Consider the following 23,390-nt stretch of genomic DNA (forward strand, 5'->3'; position numbering starts at 1 on the left):
TCTAGTTTTGCTTTCCTTTAATTATTAACTTTGATCTGTTGATCTTTCATCACAGTATGATCGTTAATTTTGTACTTAGATGAAACCCGTCGTGGAGCCAAGACCAGCACTCTACAAAAAAACAGTTATTTGAAAATTTAAAAAAAGCGATAGATGTTTTAATATGATTCAATGTTTAGTTCAATATTAAGTTGCATTTATAAGTTGTCCTTTTCTCCCATCAAACTAGCATTAATATAAACAAATTTCAATAAGTAAATCAAAAATACTTACATGCGATATATATAAATGATTTTTTTAACGTAAGATTTCATAGATATTGATACTATTCAAAATGGAAAGACGAGGAATTTATGATTATTTTATCTTATTGCTTATAAAGCAAACTTACAGGAGTAGTATCAACGAAATAAAAACCATTCCAGCCATCACGACGTAGACATATCCCCTGAAAATGGAGACGGTGTGGGAATAGATTGGGTTGAAAATAAGACTACCCACGATATAGCATGCCGTCTCTATAGCTGCTATACCACCAAAAAGAGCACCTGTGTAAAAACAACAAATGAATAAAATTACGATTGGTTGTTTTCATATCATGATTTAAGAGATTTGTTCTGCCTGTCAGCAACTTCATTGGAAGACTTTTGCTTGGCCTCGTCATTTTAAAAACTGAACATTTTGCTGCTTTATCGATGGAGGTAATATTTTTTTTCATTTCGCTTTGAAACTCTCAATAATAGATGTAGACAGTTCCCTCATAATATTTCTTATATTCGAATTTATTTTATTTGCATTTAAACTTCTATGGGTCTTACAAGTGACAAAACCCGGGGGCGCCTGTAAAGAGAGAAACAAAATCGAAACGAAACCGAACGAAACGAAACCAAACCAATCGAAACCAAACCAACCAAACCAAACGAAACCGAAAATCGAAACGAAATGAAAAAAACAACAACACATAATAAAATAAAAAAAAATTATTTACATTATAATAACCATATCTTTATGTACGCACTTAAGTTTGGAGAGAGAGGGAGAAAGAGAAAGAGAGAGAGGATGCTTATACTGTAAACGTATGAAAAAAACTGTCTTTAGTCCTTTGGCTGTGTATTCTATTTTGCGTTTTTGGCGGGAAAACGGCTTCCGCAAAATCAAGTACATTGCCAAATGTAAAATATATAAGTAGATAAAAAGGTAAATTCAGAAATGCTCTAAATAAAATCCATGCTTACTTGTTGAAAAGTTATATTCCGCCAAATATAATATACCCTAACTATAGACTAAGTAAGTTTACAGTATTTACCGAGACATTCCAACCACACGATTTTTTTATATTGATGTGAAATATTGTAAAAATTAATCAAATACAATGTGCGTGCGTGTGAAAGGGAGAGAAAGAGGGGATTGTGTTTGATTTAAGGCAACACAGGTAAAAATCTCTTTATAATGCAAGTTAATTTTGTCAAATTACGGCGTCCAAATTCATGCTATAAATGTTAAAACAATTCTTATCAATGTTAGAAACTGGTTACCAACCAGTATGCTCTAAATCACATTGTATTCGATCGTTTCATTTTTACAATATTTCAAATCGATAGAAAGAAAATTGTTGTTAGAATGTCTCCTTCAGTATCATCATCATCATCATATCTCTCTCTCTTTCTTTCTCTCTCTCCCAAACTTGCGTATATACTTGCTATGTGATGTCGCTGATAAGTTTGAAGGCATCTCTCTCTCTCTCTCTCTCTCTCTCTCTCTCTCTCTCTCTCTCTCTCTCTCTCTCTCTAAACGTCTGAATATCATTTAATGAAACAAATTAGAAACATCAAAAGGTATAGGAATGTACATCAGTTATTTACATAATAATAAAAATTTTGAAAATTTCGGACAATCGGCTTAAAAATTTACAGCGGCAATCTGAAACATACAGGTAGGTATATTTTATGGTTCAAAAATTTATTTCAATGAATTTATTTTCACTTTTATGTACTCAAAATTGATATTAGTTTTGTTTAAATTCCGTTTCGTTTTGTTTAATTTTTTGTTTCGTTTCGATTAGTTTCGTTTCGGTTCATTCGGTTTCGTTTCATTTCGATTTCGTTTCGCACTTTACAGGCGCCCAAAACCCGGATGTATTATTAAAGCATTGAATCATGATTTTTTGAAGTATATAGTCTCATAATTGCAGCGGTGTGTGCATACAAATTGAGTAACGCGCGTTAGCGCGTTATGAAAATTTGTATGCCAGCATCGCTGCAGTTATGAAACTGTATACATTATTTTAACTTCATGCCTTGTCTGAAAATGTGATTTATACCTTAAAATTCCAATCTTATCCTAAGGGTAAATTCATAAAATGGAAGAGCCACAGTAACAGCCGCAAGCGTGAACTTTGATTTTAGCTTGTGACGTTGCAGTTAACAGCGTTCAACATTTGTGACGTCATAATAAAACTCGTCATTTTAACCTTTGAGTACCCTGTATGCATTACAGTGTTATAACTTCCGTAGCTTTCAACACACTTTACTAGCAAAAAATATGTGAAATGTAAATATTACTGTATATTTGATCGCATATGGTTTGCTGTACCTTGTTTGTCTGGTGACGTCATTCGTGACATAATGGCTCTGATCATAGGCAGTGTCAGTACTGCGCCTCCACCAACAACGGCAGCTTATGAATCAAAAAGTTATAGACCAATAATAAAAGCCAAAAATACATAAGAAATTTGCATGATTACTTTAAATCACACTTAAGATGAAGCCATATAGACCTTTGGCAGCAAAAATACAATAACAAACAGGCACAAGAATATCAAGTTGCTAATGACATTGAACACGAAAAATTGAAAAATAAAAAAATTACAAAAAAGAAAAATCTCACCTATATATAACATAACGTCTGTCGATGCGAATGCTGTAATCATAAAGCCTGATATTCCTGATATAGAACCAAGGATGGAAATACCTTCATCGTTAAGGCAAAGATGAAAGACTTTGATCATTCCCATACAGATAACGTTCTGAAAGAGGCCAATTACAGCCCCCAACCATCCTACTTTCACAGAGTCCCAACAAAATGGCTGACTTATCTGGTAAAGTATATCTACTCCGCTCCTCCCAACAGCAGTTATTCCAGTTGCAAAGAATATAAGAATGCAGATATTATATTTCCAGCGTTCTGCACTTTTTGAGACGTAAAAGGAAAATATTTTTTCCACGTGTCTTACGCAAGACATCTTCTTCGACAGTGTTTCTGTGGGTGTTTTTGGTTTCCGTGTTTCTGGTAAAACAAAGACTATTATCATGATGACAACTGTATATATGCAACATGCCGCTACTTGTGGCCAGACAAAGTTTGTAGCTTTTATGAAATATCCCGTACAGAATCTCCCAAGGACTAATCCTAGACCAACTGCAATCTCAAGAAAGGCAATAGCTACAGAACGTTGTTTATTATTTTCTGTAATGTCTGCTATATACGAAAATGCAGCCATTAAAAGGGCCAGGAATCCTCCTGTGGAACCTTCGATGGCACTGCCAATCAGAATAAAATTGATATCAATGCGGTAGTAAACAATGAACAGCAATATTAGTTTACTGATTATTTGACCAATAGAGGGGGCTAAAAAAAGAAATAACCGTCCAAAACGATCACTAAATGCTCCAAGAAAAACAGAGGCAATGACGGCAGGAATACCGGAAACTAAAGATACGTATATGTTGAACTCAGTTGCCTTTTTCTGAATGGTCTCAGTCTCGGGTGACGCTACAGATTCGTTCACTACACATATAGATCCCGTGGACACGGACACTTTTCTATGAGGAAACAGGGTTGCTGAAATATAAAAAGGAACGTACAGACCCGATGTGGTTAAGGACATTACAAAGGCAAACATATGTAGAAACAGGATTGGCCCACTTAAATAGTTGCGCCAACTCCTGGTGGGTTGAGCGGTACGTTTCGCGTGGACAGATTGGTTATCGTTTTCTGTCATGGCGAATACTTTGTGAAGAAAACACTGTACCTAAAATTTTGTTCTTTTTTATAACGTTTTTAACAACATCCTTTTAGTCCACTGAAATCACCTTTCCCCGTATATGAATGTTAAACAAACCATAAATAGTTTTCCAAAAACAGGTTCGTTTACAACTTCAACTGTTAAATATATCTGGAGAGGTAAGTAGTATTCTCCATCGATATTATTATCAGCATAAGCAGTGTAATGGTTGACAAGGTTCAATTTTCTTTTATCAGTAATTTTATATTCATCATTTTGTAGGTCATTTATGATAACTTTTGTGTGTCACTTTACATTGTGTATATTATGCAGTAAGTATATTTTTGCACAGTGTAATAAAAATTTCAAGTGTTCAACTGGCGAACTTACAGGTAGATTATTTCGATGTCGGCATTTCATAAAAAGCCCATTAGATATAGAGAAATAAGTGTTTGTTAAGATGTTACATAAACTTTAAGATGAACATAAAATCCGGGTTGTGATAGTCTAAAAAAAAAACCATATCAGTATGTATGAATTATCATAATACAATGCTACATGACATTTTAGTTCTTCGGCAGATTGATTTGGATTATTCTCTATATTTTTTGCCTTAAACTAAGCATTCTTCTTCAGGCACAATATCAATCAAGGAGTCACGTTTAAAAAATTTATATTTTAACATTGGGATGATATCAACAACATTGGTCAATGATACAATATTTAATACAACACAAATAAATATATTAATTTCCTTTTTGACTTGTTCATTTATCTTGGGATTTTTTTCCAAGAATTTCAAACTCATTGACAAGCAATTATTATAGAAGACATTGTATCTTTATTCGATGTTCAGTAAGTTTAAATTCCAAATTTGAATGTTAAATGTATGTTTAAAAATCTATGTCTGGTATTCGATCACGACGATAAAGACAAACTGTCTAACAATGACATGGGTGACAAAAAATGAAATGATCTCTGATGAAAAGCGCGTGTCTACTTTAAAACGCAAACCCCATGATAAACCAACGCTTTCCCGCGAGGTTTTGCTCGTGATTTTGGAGACTTAATCTATAGTTTTACATGCATATCTATTCTTTATTTAATGTTCTTAACGTAATCTCCATGATAGTTTGACCCGGCGAAATTCGATAACATATCATATGGTGTTTGTACATAAATAGATAAATTTAATACTTAGAGTTGTAAATTAAAATATTTCGTTGGCACAAATAGTTGCTGCTTTTATTAGATAGGTAAGCATTATTTTCATTTTTGTGTGTCTTTGATAACATTTCTTTGTAATGCAGAATACAACGTATGTCATTTTTTCCCCACCCCTTCTTTTTTAAAAATTGAAATGGTGAACTCCTACTACAGTTTTCAAGTTAGGAAGTTGTTCTTATGTGGATCAATTGGACATATATCAGAGGTGTGCATATCGCTAGGATATTGGTTTCTGCTGATTTATTTTTAAAAAGTACCAGCTGTACTGTAATGAACTGGGTCATTTTTTGGCAAAGTATTGCATGTAAAGTACCCCATTTTTCGTGTTAAGTACATTTAGTGTTCATCAATTTAGGGTTGACAAATGGGTTCTACTGTGACAGCTTTTCTTTTGTTAAAAGTGTTTTTTTATTCAGTCAAAAAGAATAAGTGTTCATTCTCTGAGCCAACCAAACAGCACGTACTAGTTTTAGTTTCATTTTTGTACCTAATATAATTGCAATTCATTTTTGATTTAATACTTTTTATTTGATAATGCATGGCTGATTTTTATCAGAAATAGTTTTACTTTACAAACTCCTTCCTACTCATTTATATTTCAGTATTTTACTTAAAAGTCTTCTCCATATATTAGTGTTTTGGGTTTTTTGTGTTTGTTTGTTTTTTGTTGGGGTTTTTTTGCTAAATCTTTAAATATTTCATTTTATTTTTCAGTTTAAAAAAATGGACTTTAAGTTCTCGCTGTGCCTTGTGGTACTGTTAGGAACATGTCTGGCACAGAAAATAAGATATGATGGGTATGTTATCTACTAAACTACTGCCATAAAGCATGATCTTTCACTTAATCAAAAAGCATATGTATGGCGAACAGTACTTTTTTCTTATGGTCAATCCAAAATAAAAATATACATGCATGATAAATATAATTGTTTTTTTAGATTTCTTTAGGGATATGAATTTTAGATGATAGCTACCTAATAATAAACCGAAGAAAACTTAAAATCTCAAGGCATTTATTCTCTGATCTTAAAAAAGTTTTTCAGTTCTTCGAGTCGTTCCAAAAACTGAAAAAGAGCTATTTGCTTTGAAGGAAATACTGGATAATAACCGTCAGTTTGAGGTGAGATTTCTTCATGGAAAATGTAAATTGAGCAAAATTAATCTTAAACCAATCAATATTGTGACAAATTCTACTACAGTTATTTTCGAGATCAAAGAGATGCCACAGCCATTATTCTCCAATTTATACCAGGAATCTCATTAGTAAATTATCAGATAAACGCATTGGTCATGTGTAAATAACTTCAGAACAAAAAACATTATGTTTTAACCATGTCTATTTCTTGTCTTAGTTCCAGACAAAACAATGTGTATTGCCTCAAATATTTTTTTCAAACAGCTTAGTTTAGTTTTCATAAGGACCCCTTTTTATATAATTGCTCTATGTGTTCTTACATTTAATTATATGAAGTGAAATACTAAAATCGTCTTTACATTACTCTAACAACTAAATATATAATACAATGATATTTTTAAAAAGTGAAGTTTTTTTTTTATTTAACGAAAAGTGTTTTCTGTACTGTATGTCATTCCGTAATGTAAACGTCAGCAGCAAAACCTTTTAGTTTACACAGAACAGCCGTCTCTTTTGCCAAATTTGTTTTGATCAGCGGTTATTCTTGAGATGCTAGAAAAATAAAAAATATAAACTTGTTATAATAATTGTGAATGAACTTCGGTCTCGAAATGTTGCCTGAAATATTAAATCTTCGGCTAACGTCTCGGTTTTTACATTTTAAAACCACATTTCCAAACCTAGAATGTTATTCTGCAACATTTACGACTTTTTTTCTCAGTAGTGTCTAAAATAATTAAGGTTTTTCGTTTCCAGCGGGATACCTTGTTTTCGTACTGTCTCTTATTACTTTTCCCAAAAAATTTGGTACACGTGATTTCTCGAAAAGTATTGGACTGATTTTGTTCATTTTTTAAGAGATGATTGCCAATGGTCATGCATAATTCTAGATGTTCTTTGAAATTTTAAAATCGTCATTTACTTTCCCGATTTACGGCATATTTTTTTAAATATTTTTACGTACAATTTTGTGCAGAACAAATCTCAGAAACTACAAGAAATCATATTGACGCAAGCGTCAAATGGGCCGCAAAAAATATAATTGTTGTATAAATCATTGGTTGTTTACATAAAAACACACCACAAAGAAGAAAAAAAGAGTTGGTTGTACTAATTTGTATGGTAAATTTTAATATACTTTCAGCAACTTGTTTTGAAGTTTAACATTTTACTATTATCATAAAGAATCGATTTCTTTACTGTAAGCATTTCTAACGGAAATTGTATGATCATTGCCATAGTATGAAGTAATGGAGAACACATTGATTTTTACATTACTCTAATAAAAAGTTATCATTTTTCTCTTGGAGATTATGTATTTCAAACCATTTTTTTTGTTTTTTTTGTTGCACTGTATTGAATGAAAACTTAATGCATTATATAGTCAATTTATTTGACACGGCACATAGAAATTCAAATGTATCATTTATATAAAATTTAATGACATTCAGGTCTTTCGTATTTCAGGTCTTTAGTATGTCCCGCATACCGATCCTGATGCATTGTTTTGAAAAGAATGAAGAACTCCGAAATTTTCCGAATAGATTATAGTCTCGATAAAAACGCGCCAAATACGACAATCTACTAAGTATGGCCTACTTTTCATTTACGAGTAAAACAAAAAATATGTGATATTTTCTAAAAGGCATAAAACATATTTCTACATGCAAATTTACGTTTAATTCATAAAAATAAGCATAGTATTAATTCTATTAAAAAAGAACTATCCCGCAGAAACGCAGTAACAATATTTAAATGTGTATCAAATAACGGACCGCCTTCCGGCGGCCCGTAATAAGAGATATGACTGAAATTTTCAGAATAGATATAGTTTGAAGTTATACACTACAATGTTGTTTTACGCCAGTTGCTCGCCTAGGCACGAAAATTGGGTACAAATTTTGAATCTAAATTTTCAAACGTTTTGATCTATATCTTTTTATTAGTTGATATTTTATTAAGACATTTATAACATGTAGTAAAGTATTAGAAGTTTATTCTATATAACAAAATCAAGAAAAGCGGCAGGCCCCTTTAATTAGGGGGGTACGAGAGTCCATTACAAATAACTTGAAAACGATCATTGACACGTTTTTGTAATGCTTTATAGAAGCAAAGTTGTCGAAAAAAAATCGCTGTCATACCCATTTTTGACAGTGATAGGGATTTTTATTCATTATCTAAAAAGGGGAGGGGGTTAATTCTGAAATTGTACAGATTATTAATGGAATCATTAAAAAAGGAAATTTACTCGTTACTAGTAATGATATCGTATCTAGTTTGATATATTTTCCTAATACACTTTCAGATTTATGAAGTAGCCTGTGAATTACTATCATGTAATTGAGAGTTCTTAATCTTCTTTAAATCAATTTTTAAATACTCCAGAAAAAGGTCTACGTTTGCTTATTTAAATTGTAACTTTGTCTCAAAGTAGGGTACCCTATTCTAAAAATGGGCCTCTAAACCACTAGATATATTTGTCTGTGTCTATGGAGGTACATTGAAGATATATTTTCATCTAAACATTGTATATTTTTTTAATTTAAGACAATCACCTTTTGGACCCCTATCCCACTTCTAAAAAGTGTTAAATTTTATACTTATAGAACTGAAACAAATCCTCCAAAAAAATAGGACAGGTATAGAAATGTATATCAAATTAAACAAGGATTGTTTCTATCAAAATATAACGTCAATGTGTCTCCATAGACACAAGAGTTCTATGTATAGACTGGATTTTTTTTGTTCTAAAAATAGATCCCATGCCGACTGAAAAAAAAAATAGGGAACCCTATTTTGAGGCAAAGTTAAAAACATAAAAGCACGAGCTTCAAACTTTTTCTCAACAAATGGTTGTAGAAAGGACACGAATAAACCCCCTTCATTTTTTCAGATTTTTGTATCTTCTAAAAAAAAGCCGTAGCTGCGCAGTTCGACAGCTGATTTACGAGATTGAAAAGGCGTTGTCCTTGTTCTTGTATGCATAATTTGCATACAAAACAACATGTGAAATCTCATACTTATCGATTATATATCTTTTGGTCAGTTTCGGACAGAAACAAGACAGTTTAAGAAAAGTTTACTCCTTACCCTCAAATCATGTACAAAATGGCCGCACATCCCCCTTAAATACAAGTGTTTGTTTACATTTTGTACAAGTGTACGCGAAACAAACAAGAGTTTTGAGCTTTATTGCTAGTAAATAAATGATTAAAAAACCATTGTTTCCGTTTGTTTAAATGAAATAAGGTAATTGAAGAATAACTTTCGAAATTTTTTGTGCCAAGACATCAGAACGTAGAGCCAAGGCGCGTATCTTGTGGTTGCTCAAAGTGCGGTCAGTCACATAGCGTTCAAGGCGATCCCACTGCAATAAATGAAGATGCGACTGTTGTTTCGGCGCTGTAGGGATGTTGCGTGCACCTTTGCGTTCTATAATTTTAATAGGACGGAAAAAGATCGCCTTGAAGACACAGCCCCGGTGTTACAGGCGTTTTCTAAGCGCTTGCATATAGCGTTCAAGGCGATCCCACTGCAATAAATGAAGATGCGACTGTTGTTTCGGCGCTGTAGGGATGTTGCGTGCACCTTTGCGTTCTATAATTTTAATAGGACGGAAAAAGATCGCCTTGAAGACACAGCCCCGGTGTTACAGGCGTTTTCTAAGCGCTTGCATCCGCTTTCTGAAGTGTCTCGCATACTACCAGCCGTCAATTACCGACGGTAATATGTTTTTCTAGTCAAAGATTGGTACCAATTTTGTGGTTTCACTGCATTATTTTTTTTTTGTTCCTAGTCCATTTTATTGATTGTGTATATGTTCATTGTTTGTCATTTATTCTAATATGTTTAAATAAATGATCATTCCTATTCCTGTTACCTACTAGTTAGGAGGGGTCGAACAAACATAAACATTTTTTAGTTTGTTTTTGTTTTACCTTTTATGTAAAACCACTTGTCTAATTGCTTAAAATTTTCCACAAAGCATCTTTGGGTGGAGGGTTTTGAAGTTTCTCCAATAACTGTATGTAATCAAAGATAAGAAAAACTGTTCGTAATATATATTTTTCGAAAACATGTCTTTAGATAGATGTATGGAGATTCGCTGGTGTTGTTGGCAAGCATGCGGACATCCAGGTCTCCCCAAAATATTTCTTGCAACTGAATCAGACCCTTGCAGAGAATGGGCTTTCACCGAAGGTTACTGTGCGGGATGTACAGAAATTGATAGCTGAACAGGAACTAAAGAACCACGAAGTCAAAGAAACTGCTGGTGTTTTTGAATACGGAAAATATCACACACTGGATGAGGTCTGGAGTATTATACATTGTTTGTTTTGAAATCAAAATGACTGATAAATAAAAAAGATAAAATTTTCGACTATCGAAAACTCAGTAAAATTAAGACACCATTGATAACTGACAGATGAGATTTTGCATTATTTAAAATTTATAATTTAAAGCAATGTCATTGTTAATATCAGGTAAACAATTGGATTGACAATAAAACCAATTTATAATTTAAAGCAATCTCATTGTTAATTTTAGGTTAACAATTGGATTGACAATATAACCAAATACTATCCAAATATCACTACTGTCTTTGAAATCACAAAATCTTACGAAGGACGAACCATTAGAGGAATTCGGGTATGAAACATTTTTAAGATCAAAAGTTATTTAAATGTTAATCATCATCTCATTAAGTTAAATTCTTGATATGGTATCTATAATTGATCGTTATTTAGATAAAAAGAGTCGATTAAGTAGAAAAATGTATTTGAAATACGTAAAATCTCTCTCTCTCTCAAATTAATATTACATTATGTGTCCTTTGCATAAAGATTTCTACAGGTGAGGGTAACTCCAAACCCAGCTTTTTCATCGAGGGAGGTATTCACTCCAGAGAATGGATTTCACCAGCCACAGTATTGTACATGGCTGGGCAGGTAAGCAATCCCATTTATTTTCAAACGTGTTTTCATAAATCTATCCATCGTAAATGTTTGAATTCATAAATAATACACTGAAAAACCCCTATACACATTGCCGTTTATTTAAAATAAAAAATGCCATACATTTGAATGTCGTTTACTCATATTTTTAAGGTTTGAGTTGATATTTGATTGAAAATCGATTTTCATTGTATTTTTCATCGCAGATGCTTGATAGATATTCAGCCGACCAGCGGATAAAACAGCTAGTAGACAGTTTTAACTGGTTTATTCTGCCTGTGTTCAACGTAGATGGTTACATGTATGAGTATACTTGGACAAAGGTAAAAACTCTTTTTTGTGTTACTGTTGTTTCTGTTTAGTTTGTTTAAAACAAAAAGATGTTGGTATTGGACGATTGAGGCGTTCTTTGAAATGATTTTTAAAAAATGAATAACATGCATATATGATTTTTTTTGTACATGGTGTAATGTTTTGACAGAACCGTAACTGGAGAAAAACTCGCTCAAAGCATGGTCTGTGTACTGGTGTTGATCCCAACAGAAACTGGGACTATGAATGGTGCAGTAAGTAAGGTCCATTTATTTCTAAGGAGATCTACACGTGGGTGTTTTTATTTGCTATTTTAATTGACTTTGCATAAAAGATTCTTCTGAGTTAGCAAAGTGGCCAATTAATTTTTTGTCGTTAGAGGAGGGAGCGAGCAAGGACCCATGTTCAGACATGTATTGTGGCCCAAAAGCATTTTCAGAGGTAGAGGTTAAAGGTGTTGCTGATTTCATAATGAAGAACTCTAAGATGATGAAAGGTTTTATCGACTTTCACAGCTTCTCTCAGTTATGGATGAGTCCGTGGGGATATACCACGAAACTCCCTCCAGATTTTAAAGACCAAGTAAGATTTCAACGATTGAACAGACCATTTTATAAAGTAATATGTTGTCAAGGTAAACAAAGATTTTATTTCAAAAGAAAGGGGCTTAGCATTGCTCTTTTCAGCAAAAAACAAACAAGAGATTAAAAAAGAAATATACATTTGATTGCTGCAGGTTAAAAGCTTCCAGTCTATAAAAAATTGGATGGACGGCCTATGAGCTACAGTTTCTTACGTGTTAAAAAGTTGCAATTTACGGTGCTCAAAATATTGCGCTTGTTTTGAATTGATGACCGTTATGCATAATCATCACACAGGCTATCGTACTTTTTTCCATAGGACAAAGGTTCTGAATTAGCGGTGGAAGCCCTGGAAAAGGTGTTTGGAACCAAATACCAGCATGGCAGTATTGCTAACACTATATGTAAGAATACTTTATTAACATATAGATCGCTTGTTTTACTTACTTTACTAAAGAGTGTGTATACTCGCTGAAGAACAGTGTAAGACTATATTCAACACTTACTTGAATCTATTTTCTATTGATGATTTCAGACGTTGCGAGCGGAAGTAGTGCTGACTGGACTTATGGAGCAGCTAAGGTCAAATATTCCTACGGCGTAGAGTTACGGGACACTGGAAAATACGGGTTTCTCCTACCGCCAGATCAAATAATTCCATCTGGAAAAGAGACTTTAGAGGCCCTTATTGCTTTAGCAAACTTTGTAGTAAATAATTGATTTCTATGAATTGTAGTATATGACAAAATTAATAAATATTCAGTGAAATAGCACTTTTTACCCTTAATTTTTATAATTGTTTCTTTCAAAATATGGAATATTGCGTGCTTCACTTTTTCTAAATACATTACTTACCAAAGTATTAGTTTTCATGTGCATGTTTGTAACTCGGTGTTGTAATGTTTTGAGAAAATAGATTTACGCTTTGAATATATCAAAACAATTGCATAACAATTTCTAAATCTTTTCTAAAAGATTTCAGATTTCACTTGTTGATTCTTTCGTTATCTCGAGAAAACAACATTTTTTCTCCTAAAAATTACATAAAGTGCATGCATTGTGTGTTACCTCCATATTTTTCGAAAAAAAAACGATACAGTATTTTATCTCGTGATAACGACATTTAAATCTCATGAAAATGAAAAATTATCTCGTACACACATTCTAATTTAGATTCATTTATCTAATACATTGATCGAGTTTAATACGACTTTCTCTAATATCAATGTAGTGCATATATATCAAGAGGGGAATCATTTGGTGCCATACCTAAGTGCAAACTGTTACACCGTTAACCTTGCGTTTCCCATTGATTAAGAGGATACTAACTCTTAAAAACTTTAATAAACTTGATAATATATGTACAATGAAATTATTTCGTGCGCACGAAATAATATGTCGTTGTCGGGAGATAAGTTGTTTTTTGCGAGATAATAATGTATGCGCACGAGATAATTACATCTTTTTTAACTATTAAGATAGTTTATTCCTAAAATGTTAAAAAATGATATAAAATTATAATCCTTAATGGATCGCTCTATCGTTTTTCTCTATATATTTTTAAACTAAACATTTTTCTTGAAGTCACAATATTAACTGGAAAGCCACGTTTGCACAATTTAGAGTCAACAGTATACAAATATCTATGTAAAGGTTACTTCGTAATATGGACACTTTTGGTTTGGTTTGGTGGAGTTTTAAAGGCACCGACTATGATTCTTTAAAAGGATTTTATCCTTCAACTTATTATTTCAACCTACTGCGAAGTTTGGCAAATGTTGACACACTTGTTGCAGAGAAGAAGTCAACAATATTAAACGTTCTCTGACGTATGCTGACGGAAATATTTCAACTATTGGGGAGGGTGTTCTGTTTCTCACTCGGACCTCCTTGTATGAGATGTTTAAGACTGATTAAGGTATTTGTTAACCTACATTTTATGTGACTGAAATTGATGTCCGTTTCAATCACTCTAAACGATTTTTGATAATTGATTATACTGGGATGATCATTTGTAAAAACAGTCAAACATTATATATGTAATTTCAGTATAAAACATTATTAAAGGATTGCCTTAAAATGTGTCTCAATTAATTTACAAGTCAAAGTTTAAAACAGGTGATTTTAAAAAATAATCAATGATTTTTTTAAAAGAAAAAAACGATGCACATGATTAAATTTGATTGTTATCCGGCAGTGGGTTATAAGATGCAAGTAAATATTGTAATGGAGACATTTCCGAGATTTAGTTTTGTAACAATTGAAATGAAAATATTTTAAATGATTGCCAAAAATCATAATATTTTCATTAATTTTTATTTGGCATTTTCTCTACACTGTATCCATCCTAGTTTTGATTGATCAATTTTTTAGGAGTGGGGGGTTTAAGTTACGACTTCTTTTAAACTTCTTTCAAGAGAATTTTATTACACACGGGGCCTATATAGTCGAAATAGACAAAGGTTATTTTTTTGTAAATATTCATAAAATATTTCTTGACAGTAACTTATGTTAATGTCATCTATTTTTTTTCAATTAATTTTAAATTAACTGCATGTCATAAATGAATTCCCATGTTCCCTCTTGTGAGACATTTTTTATGCAAATATTAACTTAAATTATTAATCTTACATGTACATGTCTTTACAATTAGGTCAGCTTACTCGGATGTACTTAATATCTAAGTGGCATATTGCATTACATAGTTGACAAATAAATTTTCAGGAGTACGTGTATGCAAATGCGTTATAAATATGATTATTAATTTATTTAAAACAAACTAATACTATAAATATTAATTCTATCAAAAAAGTAAAATTGCAAAATAAAGATAAACATTTGATAAAACAATTCGCATTTATACATTCAGCAACAATCAATTCATCACGGTTTTAACAAATAATGAGTGAACATCTTTCACGCAGCTGGTATATAAATTTATACCATCTTAACACACAAACACCATATGCAATAAGAATATCTAATTTGTGAAAACAAAGAAAGTAACATCACCCGTAATGTAAACTGTTTTGGTTAAAGCAACGGAATTCCTTTAAAACTGATAATTCTTTCTCCAGCGTTTCTTTTTTTTTTTATCCACAAATGACTTAGGGGCACGCCATCCAACTCAGACCAACCCCGTACAGTTTTGTATCATGCCATGTTGACATCTGAAGAATGGCTTGAAATTTGTCGATATGCACAAGAGAGCTGTTAACTCGGAAGTTTTCTGCATAATTGACATCAATAAAGTTCAGGCCGTACATCATTTGTGGCTTTTCGTCGAATGGAGGATCAAATATGATGATCTCTTTCACCGGATACTCGGGTGCTTGTGGATAGTTGTACGCTCCAATGCTTCCACTTTGGCCTGTGTTACAAAGAAAATGTTTATTAACTTCTTCTGACATCACTTATGATAAGCTGTTATGCAAACATAACTGTTTCGTAAAAACTTTATTATAATTTGTGAATGACAAAGGGGTGTTTTTGAAAGATATAACAGTCAATATTTAACTATAGTTTTAACTTTAAATGATGACTACAACGTGTAATTCAGGCACGAACAAACTTTGAATCCATTTCTTAAAACAATTCTTAAATACGCATTTTGATACGTGATGAACATTATTTTCTCGAATAAATTCATTGTATCTGATGATGCGAACATTTCACTTACATTTTGCATAGGCTGCTGATCCAAACGCTAATAGCATTACTGCAAATGGAAAAAAACAGACATATTAATTTTGCATAGTAAAGAGTCGGTAAATTAAAAAAAATGAAATTCAAACGATTTCATTTCAAAATCTCAATATTGAATACCAGCAAGATGTAATACGCCTTTCAGCATGCTTTGTATTTCAGCCATTGTAATTTCTTTGCTACCTGTGCAATGTATGTCAGTGGTTCTCAATTGATTTTATTTATATATACGTATATATAGTAGGTAAAACAAGAGAAGTCATGCATGCTTGAATGATGGACCTTTCGCCTTACCTTTATTGCCCTAAGTTAATATACGTGAATATGTGGGAGGTACAGTTAATGTTTATCGTTCATTCACTTGGTTTCCGAAACGATCCTCAAATGTGAAAATAATAAACGCATGGACGTGGTTTCGTAGGTGCGTTTGTTTGTATGCAAGGATCGTTTTGGTGGTATAATCTCTTTATTCGTTCAGTGAATTTGCGTAATAAATTTAAGAATTTTGATTAAGATTAAATCACAAAATTTGTTGGTCAGGTGTATGCGTTAGAAGTCCAATGAACGAAGAGTGATTCATGTTCTTTGATCTAAGTGTCTTCATTGTTTTTCCAGTGGGAGGCATTTCCTTCCCAAAGAAACACTTCGTAAGAAGTCGACAGGAACAATTCTATGTATTGCATTACAGAAAGCGATTTTATTTTTCCTCGATAAGGTTATTGTTCGAGAAAATGAGATTGCTTGTCAAATTTTTAGATTCAGGGTAAAATCTTCAAACACTGTTAATACTTGTTCAGCATGGAACACGTCAGCAAGATATGGAATGTTCACCAAACGATTGCTACTTATCTTTGCATTCGAGTACATTTAGCAAACATTGTATGCGGATAATTGCATTAATTTTACAAAGTTAACAGATGTTGTGAGAAATTTACAACAAAGAAGCAAAAGGAATAAAAACATGTTCCTATAATTCTTTAATTGTATGATTATCAATTTTTCTATTTGACAATATTCAACCATAAGTGATACATTAATGAATAACATATACTTTCTTTAGTCGTGAAGGTGGTGTTATGCAAAGGAATCTTTCGAAGCTTAATAACGATTATAATGTACTTATAAGCTTAATAGTTAAATCATATATAGTACATATATTGCCGAATGGTTTATGATACATGCATCATGACTTAATAATACTTAAGAATATGAAATTTAAAAACTAATTAATTTAAACAAAATCAAATCAGTCTGCCTGTGTTGGTTTTTTTTTTTTACAGTGCTGGCATATTAGTAATAAAACAGAAAAAATACAGGAAAGATTGTCTTGTACAAAATTTGTCATGAAGCAAAATGTTCTGGGTTTTTTCCTCAATACGAAAGTACGTTAAAAATCTAAATAACTCAAATCAAAACATCCGGGTTGTACATGTGTAAATACTTTCTGCAAATAGTTTTTATCCCTAAATTTGGCTAAATACAATGTATTCATCTTCTATATCTGAAAAAAAAAACCCGCTATTTAAATCACTCAAAAGCATTTATTTCATGGTCAAGCCTTTGGAAGTAATGGCCTGTTTTCACAGTTTTGCAACTTTTGTTTTCTCCACACAATAATATTACTCACAACAACAACGGCAATCATTATAAAACATAAAACTGTTGCTACAATGACAGAGATATTAAATGCTCTACAGTCTGTTGGTTTGATTTTTCTTACGAATTCCAACATGTTCCGTCCTTTCCATTCCCGCGGGTTTGCACAATGATATCGATAATACCAGTCTGTCATAATCTTTACATCTTTTTTCTCCCTTTCCCATAGTACGTACTGCATCAGTGGGCATTTGCAGCTAAATGGATTTCCAGAAAGGTTTAGATCCGAAACGCTCTTTGGTATAGAACCAGGATCTAGTGTTTCAATGCGATTCCATTGAAGATGCAAGTTTTTGATGTTAACAATGGTACTGTTTCGTTGTGGGTCTAAACTTGATATCCCATTATTACTCAGAATCACAGTTTTCAGGTTTGGCATTTCCCATATAATGTTAGGAATCGTTTCAAAGCCAACTTTTGAAAGTTTAAGGGTTATTATTGATTCTTTAAATGGTGCAAACAAAGTAGAAAGATTTAAAGAACTCCACTGACTTAAATTCCAGTTGCTCAGTTCTAATTTATTTAGTTTTATGAGATACTTGAAAGCTTTTGTATTGGTTTCTGTAGGTGGAAATAGAAATGCAATACAATTCAGTTCCAATGTTGCAAGGTTCTTATTCCTCTTAAAAGTTGGCATTTTAAATTGTTTGGTATATTCTAATCCACTAAGCTGAAGATACTCCAATTTTGGAAAATTTGAAAAACTATCTTTGTGTATGCTATCTTGAATATGACTTTTGCTCAAAACAAGCTTCTTTAAATTGTTAAAGCAATTTTTGATGTCTATATCCGCTAGCCGAAAGCGAATGCCGTCAAGACATAGAGCTCTAAGATTTGGCAAATGTTTAATTTTGTTTGGACAAAACGTTGAATTTAAGGAACGCGTGTCTGAGAGATCCAGTGTCTTTAGGTACGTAAACGGTTTAGAAGCCTGAGGTGAAAAAACCAATTGCTTATTCCCTGAAAGAATCAGACTTTTGATTTTAAATAGATTATCAATGTTTTCAAATGAAAAGCTTTCAATAAGATTGTTTTTAAGACTTAAAACCTTTAAACGTTTATTAAGTTTGGTAAACAATGGCACGACAACTGCTGTAGTAAGGTTCACATTCTCTAGACACAGTTGAGTCAGTTTTGTCTTGTTGATGTCTTCAAAACCACTTATAATTCCTTTACCAAGCATGGGTATATTTTTCATATGAAGAATACGTAGACTGCGGAAGTTTGAAAACAATGCCGTTTCTATTGAGTGAAAAACGTCATCTTGAAAGCTCATGCATTCTATTTTCGACCATTTACTGGTATGTTTAAACTCATCTCTTGTTAAATTTCTTAAGTTTTTATTATAGATGGTTGTACAGTTGCGAATTTCACAGGACGTGGTCGTTGATAGTGTCAGTCTAATCATCAAAGAAATCACGTCAAAAAATAAGATTCCGAATGTTACCTGTGAAACAAATAAACAAAGATTATTCCAATATCTGAATTGATACCTTCACATTGTTAAGTGTTTTATTTCATATTTCTGAGTTTGATTATGCATAGATTAGTTTGCAATCGATCGAAACTTGTCTACATATTGAGCATATACTTCAGTGACAGCATGGACAAACGTCAGAGTCCCAAGTACCTCTTGTATAATTTTCATCTATGAATTCCTAATCAATATTTGAAACTTTCTGATTGACGATAATGAACGTGTTTTACTTGTTTTTCATGAGTAATTGAGAGATTTTTAGAGATAAATAAACACAAATACTGTAATACTTACTTTGATGGCTCATACGGGCCAAGAAGGTGCATGTAATAAAAGGTGCATTTTCTGCAATGCTCGCTACCTTTACGAGTGTGACATTACTTTTGGATCAACCCTTGTATTTTCACATTTACCATCCAAAAAAGCAATTTTAATAAGATAAACTTAATAAATCGAAAATAGAAAGCGGGAATCGAGAGATAAACACAAAATAGAAACTTTTAAGTGACATTAACGAGGCCGGGTCTAATTTTTTCTGCCCTAGATTTTTTAATGAAATTTTTTACATGAATTTCTACTGATATAATTATTATTTTAAGAAAAAAAATTAAGACATTTACCACCCCGTTTGTTCAAGGGGTCATCTCAAAGTTTGTTAATCTTTAACATGGGACCCTATGGGATTTTGCCTGAAATGTATCAATTTTGCACATTTTTTACATTTTTTTTAAACTTCTGCCCTAGGGATTTCTTTTTCTGTTCTACATATTAAAGTTATTGCTTATAGATATCAAATGGTCAAATAAAAAAAACCTTTTACCTCCTGGTTTGATCCAGGGGTCTTATCAAAGTTGTTTTTTTGTATGCCCAATTTCCCAGTGTGCCAGATAATGGCTATTTTTTAATTTGACAACGACGGAAATGGTGATCTTCATAGTATTATTAAAACACTCAGAGACATTTAAGTACTAAATAAATATATAACATCGCATATCAAGGGTCATTAATATAAAATACATGGTTACTGTCTTGAAATATAGAAATCAAGCTATATTTAGGCGGGTAAAGAAAACGTGACAGAGGGCTATGCTTGCTGAACCCTCTTCACGTTTTCGAACCGAGCCCAAATATAGCTTATACTTCGAGACATTTATGTTTATTCCACAATATAATATCAATTTTACGCATCAATCGAGCTATTTTCAACAAATTTCGCTGAATATCTGCAGTTGAAACTATTACGCCATGGCGTCAACAAAGCAAAAAGATGACGTCACAATACAAATGAAACGCTGCGCGAAAGCGTGCGTACTCGTTCTGTACTCGGCCTCGTTAAGGTCCTACGAAAGAGACCAAAATATTTGGTAAAACATGTCCAGAAATTTTTTTCTGAAATTGCGTTAACTGTTAAGTATTATCTAGTGATGTGAAATCTTAGGAAAGGTTAGGGCACTGAAAATGACACTATATAAATAGCGCCTGGAGGGTCGGCTGACAATGGTTTTCTCGTGGGCTGTCAATTTCAACTATTGCCCCCCCCCCCTCCTAACTAGCAATATTCATGTTACTTTACTGAATGTCTTAATTTTTAAGAAAACCTTACTGCTGACGTGAATTTCTACGCGCATCGTTGTGACAATTGTGTTACCCGTTGCCAAAAGTGTTGATAATTAAAGTCGAGGGTAATAGAACGGATTATAAACTGCGTCTAAACCAATCAGATTTCAGTATTTAACGTTAAAGTATAATAAAGTCGCATGTACCATGCTATCACAAATTAATTTTATCAATATTTTGCACGAGGTTTCCTATCTTCCTATTTTTAAGGGACTTAGTTCGAAGAAAAGTCCAGGTAAAAAGGTTAAAGTTAAAGAAACTCTCTCTCTCTCTCTCTCTCTCTCTCTCTCTCTCTCTCTCTCTCTCTCTCATACAAATAAACATGGACTCAAATATAAATATATGCATTAAAAGCATATTTTTTGGATATCGTTGTTTCTTTAAAAAATCCAGGCCGTGCAAACACGTGCTAGTGTGTTAAGTGTATTCTTTCTCATTATACTTTAATCATTATTCACATTTTTTTTTACATTTAATAGGTTTGTAACATATTCTAAAGGGTCTGTGTGACATACATGTACAAAATTAAATCTTGAAAGAGTGATAGACGTTTAGTAAAAAAAAATCATACAAAATTATACATAGAATGTCTGAATATTTTAAGTCAAATTTTTATAGAAATTGACCTTTGAAACCCTTCATCTAAATTTGACATCACTGACCCCCAATGTTTTATTATGTCAAAATGATACTGAAAACATATCTAACTGGATAAATTCTTGATATTCAGATATTCTAAAAGTTTTTATTCAAAATCAATTTGTAACTTTTATAGAAATTGCCTATTTCAAGTGCAAGAAGGTCTTATAACTCAGAGGGATGAATACTCCCCCCGCCCTGCCCCCCCCCCCCCCCCCCCCCCCAATATCATCTTTGTATTTTTGAAGTCTGTTTTGTCTAGTCAGATTTCATTGATATACTTCTCAAGAAATTCTGGATGCAACAAAATTGAGGAGTAGGATACCTTGAAGGACCGACGATATTCAAAAATAAGTATTCAATGCTGAAAAGGAGATAAAGTGATAATTCTAATTTACAAACTTACCATGATGGTGATCTAGACGATGCCCCGTTATATACAATCTATATCACGTACATTTCTAAACAGGAAGGACAGTTCATAATTGTTTTGATGATTCTTATACATGTAATGCCGCATGTTGTCAAATAAGTTTGTTTCCGGATAATTCAGGACTTTACCCGGAACTATTAAGTTAATCAGATAAATGCTTTAACGAGTGTGTGTAAAAATACTAAACCTTTTAAAATATTAGGCAAATTGCAGTTCTGGTCGACAATACAATTAAAATGCTATACTTACTTTGGTGCACAAAATATTCTGTATGTTCTGTATTCAAATGTATGTGTAACTAAACTTTTAGTAATTTTTTGAAAATCTTATGCCAACAAAATAATATTATACACATGTCTTTAACAAACTCTGTAAAAGTTCATTTCTTTATTTTCAAGATATAACTTCGGGTATAGTTATAAGAACTAATTTCAACTTAAAGGCAGTCTGTTTATGGCAGTTAATTTCGGAACGAGAGAGTAAGCATATTAAGTTCTGGCAAACTTTTTCAAACAAAAATTATATTACACAATCCGGAGCATTCAAAAAACTGATTCATAAAACTGATGAAACATAAAAAAGTGGGGCTTATAAGTAGTTAAATGTTTTATTCCCTCAACTATATTTCAAAAAGTAAATACTAGGATTGCTTAAACTTTTTCATACTGGACAAAAATTTAGTTTATAGATGCTTATAAATTACTATAGACGGTATGATTTTAAGGTTTGCGTTTTTTTGAAAGTCAAATGTTTTCTAATAGTTTAAGGTCTATTTCTAGTGGGAAATGGTGTCAAACGTGTATTTTATTTAAATCTTTATAATTTTATGAATGTTAAATCGTCTTAATCCGGGAGTTTCTGTGGGCGTCGTCCCCTAGACCCCCACCAGGGCATTGCAATGGAACCACAGGGGTCTCAGGACGGCTCGTAGATCCCCATCTTGAGCATGTGCTGCATTCTGTGCTAAGCTACCCCCATTGACTGAGGAAAAAATGCGAAGCATTCAGAAAAGTAGATTTTCATTTCATGGAAGAAAAACTGTGACTTATATCAAACCATTTAAACAACCTTAAAAAAAGGTTGTATTTTTATTGATTGTCAAATTTAAGAAATCGGTCTTAATTTTATAGAGACCATATGAAAGCATTGCAAAAATTCCGGCGCTTTAGGTTTCGCATGAAGGCGAGAAAAGTTGAGAAAGGATAAAAAACGAGGGAAGGGGAAGATTAATCTGTTCCATATTAATTTTCCTATAGGAGATTTTACGTCACGTGAGTTTAACAATTTTTCAAGTTTTTTCATGAATACTTCCTGCAATAGTACTTGTTTTGATTTTTTCTCCATGTATTTCTTAAGATGGAATAAACACACCTGAAAAAAGTCACTCAAATTAACAGTTAATTATTTGATAATGAAAAAAATGATAAATAATCTGTACATATGTCAAATAAGCGAAAAATTTGCAGTTGGGGGGGGGGGGGGGGGGGTGGTGAAAAATGAATATCGAAAAAATTCAATAAAGTAACAACAAAAACCCCTGTGGGAATCGAACTCGGGATGATGTGTTATTCCACTTTAAACAGTTCTGCTCCTTCATGTGATTCTATAAATAGGTACCGCGACTTGAAAATGACAACGAAATTATAT

The 23,390-nt window shown here is 32.5% G+C and overlaps 3 protein-coding genes across 4 annotated transcripts; 1 reads left to right on the top strand and 2 right to left on the bottom strand.

The window, feature by feature from the left end:
• On the bottom strand, window positions 1-4,254 carry LOC105320910 (lysosomal proton-coupled steroid conjugate and bile acid symporter SLC46A3). 2 transcript variants are annotated; one of them, XM_034443136.2, is made up of 5 exons: window positions 3,645-4,254; window positions 2,887-3,539; window positions 2,593-2,676; window positions 392-548; window positions 1-111 (listed from the first exon to the last, which is right to left on the bottom strand). In XM_034443136.2, exons 1-5 carry the CDS (start codon window positions 3,998-4,000, stop codon window positions 18-20), a joined length of 1,344 nt encoding a protein of 447 aa, XP_034299027.2. In that variant the 5' UTR covers window positions 4,001-4,254; the 3' UTR covers window positions 1-17. The 2 variants fall into 2 exon arrangements, with proteins under 2 accessions (XP_034299027.2, XP_011417350.4); XM_011419048.4 differs by having other exon boundaries at window positions 2,887-4,253.
• Window positions 4,255-5,116: 862 nt separating this feature from the next.
• LOC105326009 (carboxypeptidase B) lies at window positions 5,117-12,986 on the top strand. Its single transcript, XM_034443137.2, has 11 exons — window positions 5,117-5,259; window positions 5,945-6,027; window positions 6,266-6,350; window positions 10,455-10,679; window positions 10,917-11,018; window positions 11,213-11,317; window positions 11,530-11,646; window positions 11,805-11,889; window positions 12,015-12,217; window positions 12,536-12,620; window positions 12,752-12,986. Exons 2-11 carry the CDS (start codon window positions 5,954-5,956, stop codon window positions 12,934-12,936), a joined length of 1,266 nt encoding a protein of 421 aa, XP_034299028.2. The 5' UTR covers window positions 5,117-5,259; window positions 5,945-5,953; the 3' UTR covers window positions 12,937-12,986.
• Window positions 12,987-15,236: 2,250 nt separating this feature from the next.
• Window positions 15,237-17,472, bottom strand: LOC105325978 (uncharacterized). Its single transcript, XM_066079998.1, has 3 exons — window positions 16,042-17,472; window positions 15,896-15,934; window positions 15,237-15,586 (listed from the first exon to the last, which is right to left on the bottom strand). Exons 1-3 carry the CDS (start codon window positions 16,085-16,087, stop codon window positions 15,324-15,326), a joined length of 348 nt encoding a protein of 115 aa, XP_065936070.1. The 5' UTR covers window positions 16,088-17,472; the 3' UTR covers window positions 15,237-15,323.
• Between the last annotated feature and the right edge of the window lie 5,918 nt (window positions 17,473-23,390).

Source organism: Magallana gigas, chromosome 3, assembly GCF_963853765.1.
Source record: "Magallana gigas chromosome 3, xbMagGiga1.1, whole genome shotgun sequence".
Classification (NCBI taxonomy): Eukaryota; Metazoa; Mollusca; class Bivalvia; order Ostreida; family Ostreidae; genus Magallana; species Magallana gigas.